Below are 20,746 nucleotides of genomic sequence, written 5' to 3' on the forward strand. Positions count from 1 at the left end.
CATCCTTGCTTCTAAGGAGCATTCTGGTTGTACTTCTTCCAAGACAGATTGGTTCTTTCTTTTGGCAGTCCATGGTATATTCAATATTCTTCCTCAACACTACAACTCAAAGGTGTCAATTCTTCTTCAGTCTCCTTATTCATCATCTAGCTTTCGCATGCATGTGAGGCAATTGAAAACACCACGGCTTAGGTCGGGGCGCCTTAGTCTTCAAGGTGACATCTTCGCTTTTCAACACTTTTTAGAGGTCTTTTGCAGCCGATTTGCCCATTGCAATTCATCTTTTGATTTCTTGACTGCTGCTTCTGTGGGTGTTGATTGTGGATCCAAGTAAAATTAAATCCTTGACAACTTAAATCTTTTCTCCATTTATCATGATGTTGCTTATTGGTCCAGTTGTGAGGATTTTTGTTTTCTGTATGTAGAGGTGTAATCCATACTGAAGGCTGTGGTCTTTGATTTTTATCAATAAGTGCTTGAAGTCCTCTTCACTTTTGGCAAGAAAGGTTTTGTCATCTGCATATCACAGATGATTAATGAGTCTTCCTCTAATCCTGATTCCCTGTTCTTCATATAGGCCAGCTTCTCAGATTATTTGTTCAGCACACAGACTGAATAAGTATGGTGAAAGGATACAATCCTGGTACACACCTTTCTTGACTTGAAACCACACAGTATCTCCTTGTTCTGTTTGAATGACTGCCTCTTGATCTATGCATAAGTTCCTCATGAGCACAATTAAGTGTTCTGGAATTCCCGTTCTTTGCAACGTTACCCAGAATTTGTTAGCATCCACACAGTCAAATGCCTTTCTGGTATTCTCTGGTATTCTCTGGTTTCTGGTATTCTCTGCTTTCATCCAAGATCCATCTGACATCAGCAATGATATCCCTGGTTCCACATCCTCTTCTGAATCTGGCTTGAATTTCTGGCAGTTCCCTGTCGATATACTGCTGCAGCCACTTTTGAATGATCTTCAGCAAAATTTTACTTGTGTGTGATATTAGTGACATTGTTCAATAATTTCCTCATTTGGTTGGATCACCTTTGGGAATAGGCATAAATATGGCTCTCTTCTAGTCGGTTAGCCAGGTAGCAGTCTTCCAAATTTCTTGGCATAAACGAGTGAGCACTTCCAGTGCTGCATCTGTTTGTTGAAACATCTCATCTGGTATTCCATCAATTTGTGGAGCTTTGTTTTTTGCCAATGCCTTCAGTGCAGCTTGGACTTCTTCCTTCAGTACCACAGGTTCCTGATCATATGCTACCTCCTGAAATGGTTGAACATAGACCAATTCTTTTGGGTATAGTGATTCTGTGTATTCCTTCCATTTTCTTTTGATGTTGCCTGCAACGTTTAATATTTTTCCCATAGAATCCTTCACCATTGCAACTCGAGGCTTGAATTTTTTCTTCAGTTCTTTCAGCTTGAGAAATGCCAAGTGTATTCTTCCTTTTTGGTTTTCTACCTCCAGGTCTTTGCGCATGTCATTATAATACTTTTCTTTGCCTTCTAAAGCTGCCCTGTGAAATCTTCTATTCAACTCTTTTACTTCATCATTTCTTCCTTTCGCTTTAGCTACTCGATGTTCAAGAGCAAATTTCAGAGTCTCTTCTGACATCCATTTTGGTCTTTTCTTTCTTTCCTCTTTTTTTTTTTAATGATCTCTTGCTTTCTTCATGTATGATGTCCTTGATGACATTCCACAACTCGTCTGGTCTTCAGTCATTAGTGTTCAATGCGTCAAATCTATTCTTGAGATGGTCTCTAAATTCAAGTCAGATATACTTAAGGTTGTACTTTGGCTCTTGTGGACTTGTTCTAATTTTCTTCGGTTTCAACTTGAACTTGCATATGAGCAACTCATCTGTTCCACAGTCAGCCTCTGTCCTTGTTCTGACTGATGATATTGAGCTTTTCCATCGTCTGTTTCCACAGATGCAGTCGATTTGATTCCTGTGTACTCCATCTGGTGAGATCTATGTGTATTGTCACCATTTATGTTGGTGAAAAAAGATACTTGCAATGAAGAAGTCATTGGTCTTTCAAAATTCTGTCATGAGCTCTTTAGCATCATTTCTACCACCAATGCCATATTTTCCAACTAACAATCCTTCTTTGTCTCCAACTTTCACATTCCAATAACCAGTAATTAGCAATGCATCCTGATTGCATGTTCGATCAATTTCAGACTGCAGAAGTTGGTAAAAATCTTCAATTTCTTCAACTTTGGCCTTAGTGGTTGATGCGTAAATTTAAACAATAGTCATATTAACTGGTCTTCCTTGTAGGCGTATAGATATTATCTTATCACTGACAGCATTGTACTTCAGGATAGATCTTGAAATGTTCTTTTTGACAATGAATGCAACGCCATTCCTCTTCAATTTGTCATTCCCCGCATAGTAGACCATGGTGATTGTCTGATTCAAAATGGCCAGTACCAGTCCATTTCAGATCATTAGTACCTAGGATGTCAATATTTATGCATTCCATTTTTGACTATTTCCAATTTTCCTAGATTTATACTTCATACATTTCATGTTCTGATTTTTAATGGATGGTTGCAGCTGTTTCTTCTCATTTTGAGTTATGCCACAACAGCAAATGAAGGTTTCGAAAGCTTGCCTCCATCCACATCATTAAGGTTGACTCTACTTTTAGGAGGCAGCTCTTCCCCAGTCATATTTTGAGTGCCTTCCAAACTGAGGGGCTCATCTTCTGGCACTAATAGCAGTGTTCCGCTGCTATTTGTAAGGTTTTCACTGGCTAATTATTTTCAGAAGTAGACTACCAGGTCCTTCTTCCTATTCTGTCTTACTCTGGAAGCTCAGCTGCAACTATTCACCATGGGTGACCCTGCTGGTATTTGAATACGGTATCATAGCTTCCAGCATCACAGTAACACTCAAGCTCCCACAGTACAACAAACTGACAGATGAGTGGGGGGATTACATGTCATAATAGTATATAAAATAATTTTCTAACTATGATTTTATAATAGTGTGGTTACAGAAACATTTTTCCATTTTAGATAAAATTTTAAACAATATTACAAAATATTTATCATTATCAGCAAAATATATTATAATTTCTTTTTTATAGCTAAGATAACCAATTGCATAATCTTTGTGCACTCACTTCAAGGCTTGTGGTAAACTATACTGTCTCATTCCACTTCAATAAAAGTGAACATTGCTCACCTTTCTATAAATCAGTATCTAAATTAAGATTTAGCCACTTGTTCTCATATGCTTTGCACAAATTATACAGGCACACTTTTTAAGGTAGAGTTCAAAGAATGTCATGATTTATACTCTAACAGGGTATTCCAAAGGAGTCCACTTCCAGGATGCCACTATGAGGAGCCTCAAAGACCCTTTCCTCAGGGAAACCTCATACAGGGCTATTGGGAATGCAAGATGTTTCAAACGCTTTGGAAAACAGTCTGGTAGTTCTTTAACAGGTTAAACATAGTTACGATATGACCTCTCAAGTTCATTCCTCAGTATATACCCAAGCTAAATTAAAACATATGTTCACACAAAAACTTGTAAATGAATGTTCCAAGCAGATTTATTCATAGTAGCCAAGCAGTAGACATAACCCAAAGTCTATGAATCGATGAATGGATAAATATAATTGCAGTGGATTAATTACTTTTGTGTGTGGCCTTTCTAGCCATGGTCTTATAACTCCCACCCAGGTGATTGGGCGGAACCGTGTGATAGGGTAATTGTGGCCTACCAAGGGGATTGGTCAGTTTTGCCTTAAAAGAGAGCCAATTCCAGAGCAGAGTGAAGCCCACCACCAAGGAAGGAGAGACCAGCAGGACAGCCCCAGCAGCAGAGACCTGGCAGCAGGAGATGGTACGGTGGACTTACCAGCCTAGCAGAGAGAAAGCTGAGTACCTTTGGACGGAGACTGAGGACCAAGGAGAGTCATGCCTTCAAGCACTGCTGGGCAAAGACTATCCTGTTAGAAGAACGGTATCTTGAGTGTTCTTGATCCTGAATTGTAGCTGTTACTTCCCTAATAAACCCCATAATTGTGAGTATGGTCTCTGAGTTCTGTGTGGCCACTGCAATGAAGTTGTCGAACCCAATGGAGAAGTAGAGTGTGCTGTGCGAGGGATGGTTGGTGTTAGAATTAGGAAAGATGATGGAGAGAGGAGGATCATCTGGCCTCCACCTCATGGAAGTCAGTCTTGTGCTGTTGATCTTGGTTCTCCTTCCCCCTTGTGGGGTTGGAGGAGGTCAGACACTGCCCCAGGCTGTTTTTACAATAATGTCATATAGCCATACAATTAGATATTATTTGTCAATAAAACATCATGAAGTACTGATACATGCTACAACATGGATGGACCTTAAAATCATTATGCTAAATGAAGGAAGCCAGTCACAAAGGACTACTTATTGTATGATTCAATTTTTATATGAAATGTTCAGAATAAGCAAGTCTATAGAGACAGAAAATAGATTAGTGGTTGCCTAGACCTGAGGAAGTTTGGGGGTGATAAGAGTGACAACTAAAAGATACAATGTTTCTCTTTGGGGTGATGAACATTCTAATTTTTGAAAGTCGTGATGGTTGTACAGCTCTGTGAATATACTAAAAACCATTGCCTAGTATACTTTAAATGGGTGAATTCTATGCTGCATGAATTATATTTTAATAAAATAGCTATTTAAAAAATTGTGATCGAGGAACTATTACCAATATTAAAAAAAATTATATCCAAAAATTGAAAACAAAAATCTAAGTGTCCAACAGTATGGAAAAAGTTAAATAGTTTATGGTAATACACATAATATAATAATGTACACCTATTAAAAACAGTGGCGAGCTTAGGTGGTACAAACAGTTAACATGTTCAACTGCTAACTGAAAGGCTGGATGTTTGAGTCCACCCAGAGATGCCTAAAAAGAAAGGCCTGGTGATCTACTTCCAAAAAAATTGGCCATTGAAAACCCTGTGAAGCACAGTTGTATTCTGACATACATGAGGTTGCCATGAGTCAGAATCATCTACACAGCAACTGTGTTTTTTTTTTTTGTCAGAATAATATATTATATTTGACAAAAATAAATGTTTGGAATCCTCTTATTTGCGATTAAGAGAATAACTTTTCATACGTATATTTAGAACCTTGAATTACTCTATGAAAGCACCAATTTTGGCAGCATTTTAGTATTTAATTTGTAAGGAAAGAAGCAAAATACAAAGGAACTTTTCTGTGAATATTTGTCTTTATCCCCTGAAGAAAATAAGATTCTACAATATGGTCTACTTTCTACATACAAGCTATGCAAGTCTAATACCAGTTCCATTCATATATGTTTTAATGACTATTGACTCAGAAAATAGACAGCTTTAAAAAAAAATAGCCTACAGGTTGTTACTGTTGAAGTCGTTAATATTGGAAGTTGAATAGTCAAAAAGCTGGAAGAGACACAGAGAGATCATTATTCAGAAGAGGTAGTCTGTCTTAACTGTAAAATACTCCAAGGCCGGAGATTCACAGCCTTTAAGTAATCTATGCTAGTACCTTAAACACTGACAATCAAGTTCCAGGTCTGGTTCTATTTGATTTTGTTTTTCTACATTAATTTACATCTAGACCTTCTCATTCAGTCCTCAGTAAGATTGAATAATAAATAAAACAAACTTATAGGATGAAGAATTCTAGTTTTTTTTCACTTTGGTTTTGTTTTTATTTTGTTTTGTTTCTTAACATGGTCCTGAGTAAATTCACTGGCAAAATGCTTTACCCAGAGGGAAAGACGGGCAATAACATACTATCTTTGGAACAGGATTTAAATAATTGCTCCTGTGCACCATAGTGAGCATAAAGAACTACTAACAGTTGCCAGGTACTTTGGAACTCCCTTTCTGGCCACAAAAATCTGGACAGGAGCACTTGAGGCAGTACTAGAACTCATTCTAAGAATAGTGAGTATCAGTCAACACTCAGCCTGCCCTAGTGACAAAGAAGAAAGTAACTATTCTAATAATTCCGTTGGTGTTACACACCTTTGTATCCCCCAAGCAATCCTAGACAGCTATAAGCTATTCCTTTAAAATCTTTTCTTAAAGCACTTTAGTGCCAGGGAGTTATCAGTAAAAGATTTAGTGCAAGTTACTATTACACAAAGCCTTTCCCAGACACTGGTCAAAAACTGTAAAAAGTGGTTGGAGGGAGTTGCTGACTTCTGCTCAGGGACTTTTCTAGAATGCTAGCCAAAAACAAATATGGCAGACTTATGACATTAAATGCTAGGTATTACGGAATGAGATTACCCAGATAACAAATAGTACCCAAAAGAAAAAAATACTGGGGACTGCTACCGCCAAGGAGAATAGTGATTCTAAACTGGTGTGCACATTAGAGTCACTTAAAATGTATATTAGATGTTGCCCTAGTCTGTTTTTATCAGCATTGGCACTACTGGCATTTAGAGCCGAATAATTCTTTGTTGTAGCAACTGTTCTGTGAATTATTCTGCAGCATCCCTGATCTCTACCCACTAGATGCCAGTGGTATCACTCCAGTTGGACAACTAAAAATGCCCCCAGACTCTGCCAAGTGTTCAATGGGTTTCAAAATTGTCCCAGTTGAGAACCACTGCCATAGCCTTACTGAATTATATTCTCAGTAGAAGTAGTAACCCCAGTCTGACCTTAAGAACCTCATATATTGAATGAAGTCAGATGTACCTGAGAATGTGTCTTATATTACATGTTTTATTCTTGTTGCTGTTGTTGTCCAACACCCACTCTCTTTGGGATATTCTTGGATCTTTCCTTACTCTTGGCTTACCTTTGTATAGTAGAGTGAAGAAAGCTAGGGTCTTAAAGAAACAGACATGTGAGTTCAAATCTAGTTTTATCCCATTCCATCTGTGAGGCATTTGCCAATTTATTTAACTTTACTTTTGATTTATGCCCAGGATTTCTCCAGGTAGTCAAGGTCTACTATTAGCCAATTTTTATTGAGACAAGAAATGGATCAAGGTCATTATCCTGGACTTTCACAATAATAACGTATTTTTATTTGGTTTAAGCTAGAATACTGAAGCTATTCATACAAGAACATCATTGATAACTCCAATCCTGCCATCGAAATTCACTTATTATACAACAACATGTAGGGAAAATGCGCATAAAGTACCTATAATATTGTATTAGGCAGCCTCTAACGTGGCTTCCAATAATCCCAACTCCTGGAACTCACTCTCTTCTGTAATCCCTTTCCTTTGAGTGTGGGCTGGACCTAGTTATTAACTTCTAATGAATTGAATGCAACAAATGTGATGGGATATTGCTTCTAGGATTAAGTTTCAAAAAGTCTGACTTCCATTTTGCACGTGTCCCCTCTTGCTCTTTTGTTCATGAGGTCTAAGGGAAGCCAGCTGCCATATCGTAAGCTTCCCTGTGAAGAGGCCCACATGACAAGTAACTGAGATCAATAGTTAATGAGGACATGAATCCTGCCAAGAGCCACAGGAGTGAGCTTGGAAGCAGATCCTTCACAGATGAGGCTTCAGATGACACCACAACTTCGGCCCACACCTTGATCGCAGGCTTGTGAGAGACCTTGAAGCAGAAGACTCAGCTAGGCCACGGCTAGATTCTTGACCCACAGGGTCTGCTACTTTAAGTTGCTAAGTTTTGGTAATTTGTTATACAGCAATAGACAACTAATAGAAACACAGTGGTGGAAATAGTTTTTTTGGCAGGGACAATTCTGTATTTGGTGATCACATTATCACCATTCCCTCAAAGCCTGTGCCCCAATATTTCCTGTCAATTATCTTTCCCAATCATAATTGTAGTAAGGTTAAAATTCTCATCATAAAACTGTCAGAGATCTCATGTTGATTACTTCACTAATGGTTACTGAATTCATGTTTTATGTCAATGTCAAGGGCAAAACCCAAACACAAGTCTCAAATGCAGAATTTAAATTTGTCATTCCAAATCAACCTTGCATTCATTTCTCATACCATAACCCAGTTTCTTCATTGTTAAAATGAAAATACCACCCTCTTCAAAAGATTATTATGACATATTAAATTACACAAATGCGTAAGGTTTTTTAACCTCATTTCTGTAACATAGTAAGTGCTCAATAAATATTAAGGTTTTTTGTTGTTAGTTTCATTTCTTCCTCTTCCAAACCTCCCTCTTCCTAACCTTCCTGTGGGCATTTAATTTTATCTATTTTTATACTTTATACTTCAGCCAAGTCCCTGTTCCAAACATACTAAGGAATATATAGGAAAAAAAAAAACTTTTTTTTTTTTCTCATCTATGCCTCAAAATGATCCACATATTACTTACTGACTCTGGATAAGAATAAAGACAAATGATAGAATGGAATTAAAGATTTCTTGCTAATGATCGATCCCAAAATCAATTAAATCACTTCAGTTTTTCCTTATTAACTAGAAAATTGTCTCCTTGATTAAAAACTAATGGCCAACAATCTCAGAAGCTGAATCATAGCTTTTTAATTTATTTTTAAAGAGAGGGTGTCAAAAAGACAAATGGTCTAATATATCCTTGGTTTTCCTAAGAAGGGAAAAAAACAAAACATTTTTCAAGGTTAAAGTTGCACTTAAGTATAATAATGATACCAGTAGAGAATTCCACAGTATCATTTGACCTATCAGCATATCAAGGGCTGGATTTCTGGGTATAAACAGTTACCAACTGTTATGAATTGAATTGTGTCCCCCCAAAATATGTGTTGTAAATATTAATCCCTATGCCTGTGACTATAATCCCATTTGAGAATGGGTTGTCTTTGTTATGTTAATGAGGCAGGATTATTATAGGTTGTATTAAATTAATCTTTTTTGAGCAGATTTAAAAGAGCAAGCAAGCAAACAAGCACAAAGGGGAAGATACACGCCACATGATTACCAAGGAACAAAGGAATAGAGGTTAAAAAGAGACAAGGACTTTGCCCCAGAGCAGACAGACAAAGCTTTCCGCTAGAGCCAGCACCCTGATTTCAGACTTCTAGCCTCCTAAACTGTGAGGAAATAAATTCCCGTTTGTTAAAACCACCCACTCAGGGTATTTGTTACAGCAGCACTAGATAACTAAGACACCAACCTCATGTCTGAAAGTCAGAGTGTGGCGTAATTTGAAAAACATCCAAAAGATTTACCTACTCATAAAAATACTTTCCTTACGTATCTTTAGTAGTCCTTCAATTGGATTTATGGCTTTGGGTGAAGATGCTTGCTCTGCTCAAACGTACTTTGTAAGATAACTTGTCAATCTCTTAGCAGCTATTCGTAATTTACTGTAACTAACCCCAAACAGAATAGGTTTCTTGACAAGTCAGTCAATGAGAAAGAAGGTAGAGGAAGACATCAGATTATCAGACATGCCTATAGCTCTGCTGAAGAGAATGCTATGCAGAAAAAGAGATGCATAGCACCACAGAGTGACTCAGGTGAGGGAAAAAGATTAAAAAAAAAAAAAGTGTCAAAAGGCAGACTAGATTAGTCTAAAGCTAAACTAAAGGAGCCCTGGTGGTACAGTGGTTAAGTGCTTGGCTCTTAACTGAAAGGTCACCAGCTGCGCCGTGGGAGAAAGATGTGGCAGTCTGCTTCCGTAAAGATTTACGGCCTTGGAAACCCTATGGGGAAGTTCTGTTCTGTCCTACAGGGACACTAGGAGTTGAAATAAACTCGATGACAGTGGGTTCATGGGTTAAAGCTGATCTAGGGACCTTTCACTTTTACAAAGAGTGCTCAATACCTGAGTAGAAGTTTCATGATACTTACTAAATCATTTCTCTCAATAACAGATAAAACAATATAGACCCCAAATAAGTTGACTAAAGTTTTGAACTTAGTATTTGCTTATTGTATAACTTCTGAAGCTTTTAGTTTCAGGCAACCTATTGAACAATTCAGGAGCCCCAGTGGTACAGTGGTTAAGCAAGCACTTGGCTGCTAACTGAAAGGTTGGCAGTTCAAACCCATCAGCCGCTCTGAGGGAGAAAAGACCTGGCAATCTGTTCCCGTAAAGATTTCAGTTTAGGAAACCTTATGGAGCAGTTCTACTCTGTCATATAAGGTTGCTATAAGTCTCAATCAACTCAACTGCATGGGTTTGGTTTGGTTTTTCAGACTGAAGAATTCAGATGCCTGACAGAAGTCTATTTTTTTTATTATTATTATTTTCATGTTTTGAGTTCAGAAATTATCCAGAAAGTGTCTGTGGGATATTTCCAATGATTTGTTTAATCTACGTATGATACCTTCTGCAATGCATGTTTATGATACTGCTCTCTCAGATAATGTTGAAAAATTTTTGTTTTCTTGTGACAGAACTCTACACCTTGAAAGCTTTACTTGACTTGCCCATCTACAAATACATTCAAACTGTTCACATGGTTTGAAAAGATAGTCTTTGAAGCAAGTTTGAAATGACAACCCAAAATAGTATTGGTTCATTGTCACAAGAACAGGAAGAAATTGAACCAGCCCTAAAATTTCACTTTGTAGCCAAGGAAATGGTTTTCATAAAATTGAAAGAATGTTCCAAAGCAACAGTATTATATTTCTTAAGCTATGGCTGCTACTGACAAAAGAATTCTTTCTATAATTCTTCTGTGGCCTTCGTTGGTGACAGAGTGGTTACAAGAAAAATTTTGTAAAAAATAACTGTTGTTGGTAAGCCTATAGGCATAGGGGGAAAAGAAAAGACTCTCGCTTGAGCATCACCTGTTCACTCGAGCATCACCTGTTTCAATTATTAAACGGGTTTTAAAGTCACACAATTACATATGTAAATTAAAATGAAACAGCATGCTCTTCTACCTGCACAAATTTGTAGAAGTGAAATGAAGCAATGCCAACAATGGTCTCAATAAAATTTCATTTCTGTGGTACAAATGCAAGATGGTATAGTGGAAAGAACTGGAAATACAATACTCTTATTACTATACAGCCTCTTGATCTCTCTGGAGTTCAGTTTCCTTATCTGTAACATGAGGGATGCTACTAGATGGTATCAAATGCTTTTCCTAGCTCTAAAATTGAAAGATATATGTATATTTTAGGGGATTATTATGGAAGGATTCTTTCATGTAAATAGGAGACATTCACTATGGAATACGGCAAAGATATTTTATCACATATTCTCCTTCAGTGTTTTCATTGTCTTAATATCCAGTTCACTATGTAATGGTGTAAAAAAGCCTTAGAGTATTCCACACAGTAAGTTCCAAACAATGGAATCCAGATAATAGTCATCTGACCCTCTCTTTAAAAAAAAAAAAAACTCTATAGATTATCTATTCATATATTACCTCGGAAACTATTTCTTATTTATCTTTATACTTCATAGTAACTTGGTTGTGATGTTCTACACCTAGCAGATAGTAATCAACATTTCTTACATTGAGTTGAATGACTCAAATTTTTACAAAAGAGATAAAAATGAAAAAATATATACAAGATTGAAAATTTCAGATAAATAACATGTCTTCTATTGAAATAACATTCTATTATTTGATTAATATGAAAGTCATAAATATGCCCAAAGAGAGGGGAGTCTGAATAGAGAACAACTTATTAAAGATCACATAACTGACTGGAGCAATGGGAATTGTTTTGAAGGCTTTTCTTCTAACTAAAATATATCTTTTAAAGCATCAAATGAAGTGTTCATTCATCAGGAGGAATATCACTCAGCAGGCAAGGGTTTTCAAAGCTCAAAAATTTTTTTTCAGTGGAATGGGACTTTTTCAGTGAAGTGATAAGAATGCTTTGAACATTTTAAATCTAGCCACAGGGTATTCTTTCTTCTGTGGCTAGTATCCAAAATTGCTTCATCTGGTGAAAGAAATTCTTTCATTGTGAAAAGCTTTAATTCATTAGGACCAAGCCCAGCAAAATTTAGATCTGTTAATCCATATGAAATGTATATGTTTTAACAATATACCTTCTTCTCACTTATCAACTATCTCATTATCCAACATTTTGCACTTATGACAATAGTAAAAAATCTAGTATCTGACTATTTTGTGCATGTAAGATGTATGTCTGGCAGTAATGAACACTGAGGTGCAAAGCGAGAGTAATGCTGGCTGTGATGGTTAAGGTTAGGTGTCAATTTGGCTGGGCCGTGATTCTCAGTGTTTTGGTAGTTATGATGATGTAATTTAGCAGTTATCAAATGATGTAGTCATCCTCCATTTTGTGATCTGATGTGGTCATCCTCCATTTTTGCATAACATAGATTCTGCATAACACCCTAGTCTTTGGAACCTAACCATGCTGTTAAGTGAGGAAAGGGTGTATATTTATCCCAATAAAATTACAGTAATGAAATAATACTGCATAGATCATGATAATTGTACTTAACAAATGATCTTTTTCCACTCCACCTCCTCATGATGGAAGCCATTTGATTAGAATAAGGAGCAATTGTGCCCTTCCATTTTATTATCTTTAACTTTAGTAGTTCCTAAAGTAAGGATTATGTCACTGAGCCGAATGTCATTAATGGAGGAAGAGGAACTAGAATATCTGCAAAGGGAATTATTAGATGAAGAATCTAGGAATCAGGTGAAACATGAAGGCCATGGAAATTGAAAGAGATAGAGGTCATCTCATCAAAAATTGTTTGTTTCCTCTATCTTTCTAAGGAATAACCAAGTTATTTTTTTTTTTTAATTTTCTCCCTGAAGCAACTTCACTTAACCAAGTTTCAGACCTTGTATATTGCCTACAATTATAAATCAAGTTCCTGACACTTATTCTGATCCTACTGTAGTTTCATGGAACACAAATAGTAAAGTATCAGACTGTAAATCAGATGGAAGTACAAAAGGAATTTGAAGGGGCTAAAAGCTCTTAATACCACCACCATTGTCATCATCATCATTATCATCATCATTAATATTTCATCGGCTCATTGTTTAAGTACTATATGCTAGCCTTCTAAGTTTACATTTAATGATTTAAATTCCTGGTGATGTTATTTGATCTTTAAGTATCTGTTTTACAGATTGTTTTTGTCTTCTGTATATTTAAGCTCACCTTCACTAGGGAAATTAACTTACCCTTATTGTATCAAGCAGTTAAGAAACACCTATTATTCTATACAAATATCTGAATAGAAAATATTGTATCTATCAAGAGAAGAGGAAAATAAAAGTCCTTGCTAATTAGGAGTTTAAATATAGCTTCCAGGACAACATGCTTGTTTAATATATCTATGTCTACGTATATAGATATAGAGTATCACCTAAGTTAATTTCTACAATATGTTCTTTTTAATTATTAAATATAGTTAACATTTCCTGAGCACCTATTGTACATCAGGTGCTTTGCCAAACATTTGCATACATATATATCAATATTCCTACACCCCCAAAAATAAGGAAACTGAAAAATTAAGTAACTTACCCAAAGTCACACTGTTAGTAAGTGGCTGAACAGGAATCAGAAACCAAGTTATCTGTTGCTAAAGTCTAGACTCTTCCCACTGTATGCTCTACCAGCCCCTAGGTCTCTAACCCTCTACAGTTTCAAAGCAAATTTTGCATTACTGTTTTTGGTTTAACAGGTAGAGCTTTTACAGATTCTTGAACATTATATCTATACGGCTATTCCATATGCTACATAATTTTACCTTTAGAAGAAGAAATAGATTTCTGAAAATAATTTCTTTACAAGCATATAATTTAAAAATAAGGCAGGCACAGTATGAAGAATATGAAAAGTATGAAAAATCAGACACTGAACAGAAATGAGTGCTGTAAAGTATCCTTGTATAATATAAGCTGTAAGGTATCTCTGTATTCTGTGTGCCTTGCTGGAGTCCCTGGGTGGCACAAAAGGTTAAGTGCTCATCTACTAACTGAAAAGTTGGTGGTTTAAACCCACACAGAGGTGTCTCGGAAGAAAATCATGGCAAAAGCCCTATGCAGTACAGTTCTACTCTGCAACACGAGGGGTTATCATGAGTCGGAATTAACCTGACTGCAGCTAGTTTGGTTTCAGTTTGGTATCTATAATATAGGAAAACAATCCTTGCAGCCTAATTTTATGATACTGATGTGATGATCACAAAATCATATGTAATGTCAGGTAGCTTCTCCTCATGAAATGCTACTTTGATACAAAATAAGTTTATGATAACGTGAAGAGCACTATTTTCTGCAAGTAAAATTCTCCTGTAGAAGAGACTAATTGCTAACGTTTCCACGGCACATTGAACTTCAACATTTCAAGGCCTATATAAAACCCGAGAGAGTGAATTCAACTCATACTGGTAATCAGTTTACCCTTAAGTTGCAAGAGAGTTCCTAATGCTCTAATCAAAACATTTATATTCTAAACAGAATATTTCTGCCTCATAGAAATTTATCAAATACTTTCAAAAGCCAGTATGGAGTCTTTAAAAGAATCAAATATGTGATGTCAGCTGAAACAAGGGTTCACAGACTTATTAAAAATACATACATATGTGCAAAAAATCTTTTCCGAGAAATTAAAATTCTCTTAGCTTTGCACTTGAAACGTCATATATGATCAAATTCTAAAGAACAGGATGTACGTAAATAGGTGGCAGGGTAGATTATGCCTTCCATGAATACTGAGGTTTGAACAAACAGCCTTTTTGATCAAAATCACACTATGATTTTGGCAAAATTAGCATATTGTTTTGGCAAAATTAGCATATTTTTCAATAAAATATGCTATATTCGTCTGTATTTTCTTTTGAGAAAGGCCTTTTAAAAATTGTAGCAAGTTTGCTTTTATGCAATCCTAAACATTTGGCACCAAATAATTCAGAAAAGTCATCTTTGAGAAGTTTGTGAAGATCCCCAGGAACTGATTAATTTGTAGCCAAGAATTTCATTAACACATGATTAAACAAATTGTGTTATAGCTGGGGAAAAAATAAGCTTACTACCAGAAGCCCGCATGCAGATGCTTAAGGACTTTTTTTTTTTAAGATTATAAACCAAAGAGCCATACGTATTTTGACATTAGACAAAATTAAGTCTTTATACGTATAAAAACACCAAGAAGATGCATGTGAATCTTCAACACTAAAACATTAAATCAGGAAGCATATTTTTGGATGAAAGGTGAAGAGATTTGTTTTTGTAAGTTTGAAGTCTAAAGTGTAGAATAATATGTTTGAATATCAATGAGAGAAGAGTACCCAATGTTAAGATTACATCTAAATTTAGCAATTAGCATTAAAAAATAAACTTATTTTCTTCAATAAATTTAAAAGTGTCTACCATCAATTCCCAATCATACATTTATGTTATCCATACCAAATGTTAGTGTCCAATCTGCCTTCTTTCAGTGTTTGCTAAAACATAAGAAGGTAAAGTAAACCTGACTCCAGAATGATACATACTGTATTCAAACGTAATTTAAAACTGCATAGCATAGATCATTTTTCCCATTATTCGGATTTCGTTTTCCACTGCTTGCATTAGAATGGATAATCATATCCTGAAAATATTTCAAATAATATTACGTTTTAAGTATATATTAGATCAAAATACCTTATATGTCTCCTTTATATTTATAGACTAGAAAAAGTAAAGGTGTCATTAATAAACAAAGAGAAAAATAAAAATGAAGCAACCAAATGCCAATCACGACATGTTAATTTACCTGTAATTCAAATGCTATATATTAGGAAAATTTTACTTGATGTTTTCATCTAAAACATGTTTAGAAGAATTAGCGATAGATTAAAAATCCACCTCTAATTTTCATCCTTATTTCTCATCTTGACCATCAGAGTACAGATAGAAAGGTTATATTGCCATCAAGTTTAATAAATCAAGCGAATACATTATACATAAATTATGAATAAACAGCTACTTACCTGCATGGAAATCGATTCCCACAGCAAATGAGGTTCCTGATATGGGCATCAAAGCATCCATTTTGTCACTTGGTTCAAGAGGTATTCCCCTGATTCCTTCATGCACAGAGTACATAAGAAAGGATTCTATACCTAAATGCGGGTGAGAGGAAGCTCAAAATGAACACTTCAGACTAAAACTCATTTCATTAATGTTATCTGAACACTCTAAATTTACTTTCGTAAAATTTTTTCTTAACTTTTTTCTTTCTTTTTTAAAGATTATATACCACACTTCCTGACCAGTTGAAAGGTGGGTCACAATTAGTGTTTATCAAACTTGAGTATGCGTCAGAATCTCCTAGAGGATTTGTTATAACACGGATTGCTGGGCCCTACTCCCAGTTTCTTATTTAGTAGGTCCTGATAATTTACATTTCTACAAGCTTGCAGTTGACAATTATGCTACCGGCCTGAGGGCCATGCTTTCTTCAACACTGAGGGAGGTAATTCTTCTTGGAGGAATACCTGGTTTACAACCAAAATCGACTCCCTCTTCTCTAAAATCTAAGCACCTCGTTGCTTATATATGAAAATAAACTTTGATTTTAGATATGTTTTGCTTTTCTTTATTTTTTTCTCTAACTATAGCACTGTTATTTTTCTATGACTTAAATTCCAATGGGACAGTTAGACTTCTTAAATCCTTTGGAACACTAAAAATACTCTAAGTGCTTAATTTTTACTAATAATAGCTTGCTTTTCCCAGATCAAAAGCATGTTGTAAAGTAAGTGTACGTTTCTCTGTGTGTGTGTGTGTGTGTGTGTGTATACACACATACACTACCAGAATTCTACATGCTGATGCTTATGGATTTTTCTAATAGAAATGATTTATATATACATATTTTCTTATTAAAACCAGAATGTCTGGGTTTAAATTTGTCTCCACCACTTCCTACTTGTGTGACTTGGACAAGTTACTTAACCTCTCTGTGTCTCAGTTTCCTCTTCTGTAAAATGGGATAATGATACACTTACCATAAAAGGTTACTATGAGAATTAAGTGAGCTAGTATGTGTAATGTGTTTGGAACAGTACCTGGCATGTAGTAAGTGCCATATAAGTATTTGATAGTAAAATAAATAATGGTACTGATACATATATTTCTCATATAAGATTGGAATATTATTTAAAATAAAATTAAGCTATGATTCTGGACTGAAAAGATCCCTCTAGAATTGACATTCTTTGAGACTCACAAAACAAGACTCTACGAAACAAGAAATGGAGATAGATTTCTTAGTTTCCAATTCTTTTTCCGTGCTCTTCTCCATCAGTTAAGCACAGAGCCCTCACGTTCTCTCTGGGGCTTTTTTCTTAGTTGAAAAAAAGTAAAGATAAGTAAATACAAGCTGGATGTAATTCCAGCTAATCAACCACTTCTTTTTACTTCAGTTTTCTCCTATTCAATGGTAGTTGCCACTGGATTTGGTTAAAGTTGTGATAACAAACTGCAGTTCCTGAAGTAGAAATTGTTAGGAAGACATTTATCTACTTTAAATATCCTATTTACTCTAAAATCCTGTATAAATAATACAAAGCAATGTGCCAATAAACTAATAACAAGCTAGCATTTTTTTTAATGTTTTTTTAACTGACTTTGGTCACCTAAAATCTGCATGACATATAATGTTAGATGAAGTAAATGAAGTAAATGCATCAAAGCTTTTTCAAGACCTTATACCTTGGCATGACATGCGGTTCTTTTGAAGATAATATCCCACCGTACACATGCAAGTCCTTGTAGTTTCAGATGTTGGTAAACAAAGCTGAGAGCATCCACCATTATTTAGTTGGCAAGAATTACTGCCTGTATAATATTAAGAAAAGAAAGAAAGAATAAAAGTAAAATTCAAAAAAAGGAGTTTTATTCAATATCAATGATTTGATCAAATATTTATGCTATTCTGATTTCTTAAAACAGCTGTCTCATACTTGTTTGTATCAGACTTTGTTTTCTTGAATATAAAGATTATGGTTGAATTCTGCTCTTCAAAACTGGTAAACAAGGATACATTGGAAGATTCATAATTTTAGGAAACCACAAAAGGAAATTGGTTTGTCATGAATACTGTAATAGTTGTTTAAAACTTCAGCTCATAGAAACCAGGAAATCTTTCTTTTGTAACTTCTGAATTTTACATCAACTCTACAGTTGCTTCCTTAGCAAGAATAATTTATCCAAAATTGTCACAAGAATAGTTGTTAAATTATATTACTAACAACTCAAAGATTATGTCATTAAAGGAAGAATGTATGTATTTATTTATTTAATTCTAAAAAACAATTTTCCCATTCTTTGGAACGCAATCCTTCCAAAATATGTTAAAAACACACTCATAAGAGTCATCTAATTAATTAGCATATTAATTCTAATTGCTGTATAGTAGCAATGACAAATATCAGTCAAATAATCACAGGTAGGCATTCTATAAAGATGTTCCATTGAATTTGGTAGGCCGAGTGTGCTAATTAAAGCAGTTGGCATGAAGTTAAGTAATTTACAATCTTACCCAGCAAGTTCATTAAATATCCAATTTTTACAACATTTTTATTATTTTAGGACATGCAGTGCCATTTACAGGATATTCAAGCTCTAATATGAACTGTAATAAATACACTGAGAATTACAAAGCATGATGAAAGCTATATATCAGTAGTGATCTACGGAAAATTCAAAATACCAATGGAGCTCATTATTTATCATCTCCTGAATCCAGATAGTCTGATGGGATTTAATTGTTCAATCGAACCTGTCAAAAACCCTATTATTTTTGAAGTGCAAAATACTCTCAACTTAGAGGATTTCTCATCGGGAGACCTACCACATTCTCTGCTCATTTTCTATACCTGCCTGTTCAGTCAATGCTGAACTCCGTCTTATATAGAGCCATGTGATAGAATTTGAAGTTTCTCTGAACTTTTGGAATCATTACGTTTATTTTCTATATAAACTATTGTTGTTAGGTGCCGCGCAGTCAGTTCCGACTCATTGCGACCCCACATACAACAGAATGAAACATTGCCTGGTCTTGCTCCACCCTCATAGTCGTTGCTATATTTGAGCCCATTGTTGCAGCCACTGTGTCAATCTATCTCATTGAGAGTCTTCCTCGTTTTCAATAACCCTCTACTTTACTAAGCATGATGTCCTTCTCCAGGGACTGATTCCTCCTGACAACATGTCCAAAGTACGTGAGACGAAGTCTCACCATACTCGCTTATAAGGAACTTTCTGGCTGTACTTCTTCCATTACAGACTTGTTCTTTCTTCTGGCAGTCCATGGTATATTCAATATTCTTCACCAACACCACAATTCAGAGGAGTCAATTCTTTTTTGGTCTTCCTTATTCATTGTCCAGCTTTCACATGCATATGAGGCGATTGAAAATACCATGGCTTGGGTCAAGCACACCTGAGTCCTCAAGGTGGCATCTTTGCTTTGTAACACTCTAAAGAGGTCTTTTGCAGCAGATTTGCCCAGTGCAATGCATCTTTGAATTTCTTCACTGCAGCTTCCATGGGCACTGATTGTATATCCAAGAAAAATGAAATTCTTGACAACTTCAATATTTTTTCCATTTATCATGATGTTGCTTATTGGCCCAGTTGTGAGGATTTTTGTTTACTTTATGTTGAGGTGTAACACGTACTGAAGGCTGTAGTCTTTGATCTATATAAACTAACGAAGACTGAGTCATTTCCCTTTTTCCCAAGATGACTTATAATAGTTAGATGAAATTTCAGATCTCTACTATTTTTAATAAGACAAGTATATTTATAGGTTTGCAGTAACTTTATACTGACCATATTGCATATTTCATTTCATAGGAAGCATGTCTAACTATATGAGCCCAATGCCAATCTATAGAGACATGGATTTAGGTATAGATTTTTTTTTTTTTTTAACCATTAAATACTGAAAGACTGGGAAGAGACTGACAGTTGATGCTTAATTGTACAGTCTGAAGAGGCACCAGATGGAGAGAAGGGGAAATAACAGAATCAAAGACGTAAAGAAAAAGAGGCTAGGGAAGAGAATGAATCTGTAAAAAGAGTTGAAAATGATGGGTTATATAGCTTTATTAATATTAAAAATATATGAAGAGAAGAAAATGTGGGGCCTCACATTTTTAAATAAAATTGCAATAATAATAGATTTACATTATATTTATTTGTATACATAAGAAAATTAATATATTTTAGCAATTATGTAGTATATACACTAAAAATACACTTTTCATGTATCATTTGTTTAGTTTCTAAGGAAGAGAAAAAGTAAAAAAAAGATCATGAAATTAGCCTTCCTTTACAATAAGTAAATATCTCTTGTCTATTAAATATAGACTGAAATAGAAAAAAATGAGAATTTTTTTTAAAAAAATAATATTTTAGGTAATGATTGTATATGAAATTAGAAATACTAGCATGGCTGAATATCTTGGAATGATATTGATGTTCAAGCCTCATGCCACACATCTCTCATGGAGCTAGACAGTCCACTTGACTAACAAGAAGTCTCAACTCTCCAGTGATCTATGTGAAAAATGATAAATGAAGTGGCTAATTGTACTTTGAAATCCAAAGAGGTAATAATGTTAACACCTTAAATAATCCTAAATTGCTCATATTTCATACTAATGAAGCTTTTAAGTTACCTGCAGTAATTCTGTTAATGGAATTGTCTTTAATACAAATGCTTTGATCAACAGATTCTTCTAGTAAAAACGGTATTTTTCACTGCATTTTAAGCTTCATCATATTATACCATTGATTTCTAAGTGTTAGGAGGTCCTTGTCAGTTGGT

General features: G+C 35.1%; 1 protein-coding gene across 1 annotated transcript in view; it reads right to left on the minus strand.

Moving 5' to 3' along the window:
• The window catches only part of LRP1B (LDL receptor related protein 1B), a 1,771,065-nt gene that overhangs the window by 548,022 nt on the left and 1,202,297 nt on the right, over positions 1 to 20,746 (minus strand). The window contains exons 34-35 of the mRNA XM_004375116.1: positions 17,623 to 17,748; positions 15,897 to 16,028 (exon numbers count right to left, since the gene is read on the minus strand). Coding sequence (XP_004375173.1) covers positions 15,897 to 16,028; positions 17,623 to 17,748 — 258 coding nt within the window. The remainder of the gene's footprint in view (positions 1 to 15,896; positions 16,029 to 17,622; positions 17,749 to 20,746) is intronic.

This window comes from Trichechus manatus, unplaced genomic scaffold (genome assembly GCF_000243295.1).
Source record: "Trichechus manatus latirostris isolate Lorelei unplaced genomic scaffold, TriManLat1.0 scaffold00033, whole genome shotgun sequence".
Classification (NCBI taxonomy): Eukaryota; Metazoa; Chordata; class Mammalia; order Sirenia; family Trichechidae; genus Trichechus; species Trichechus manatus.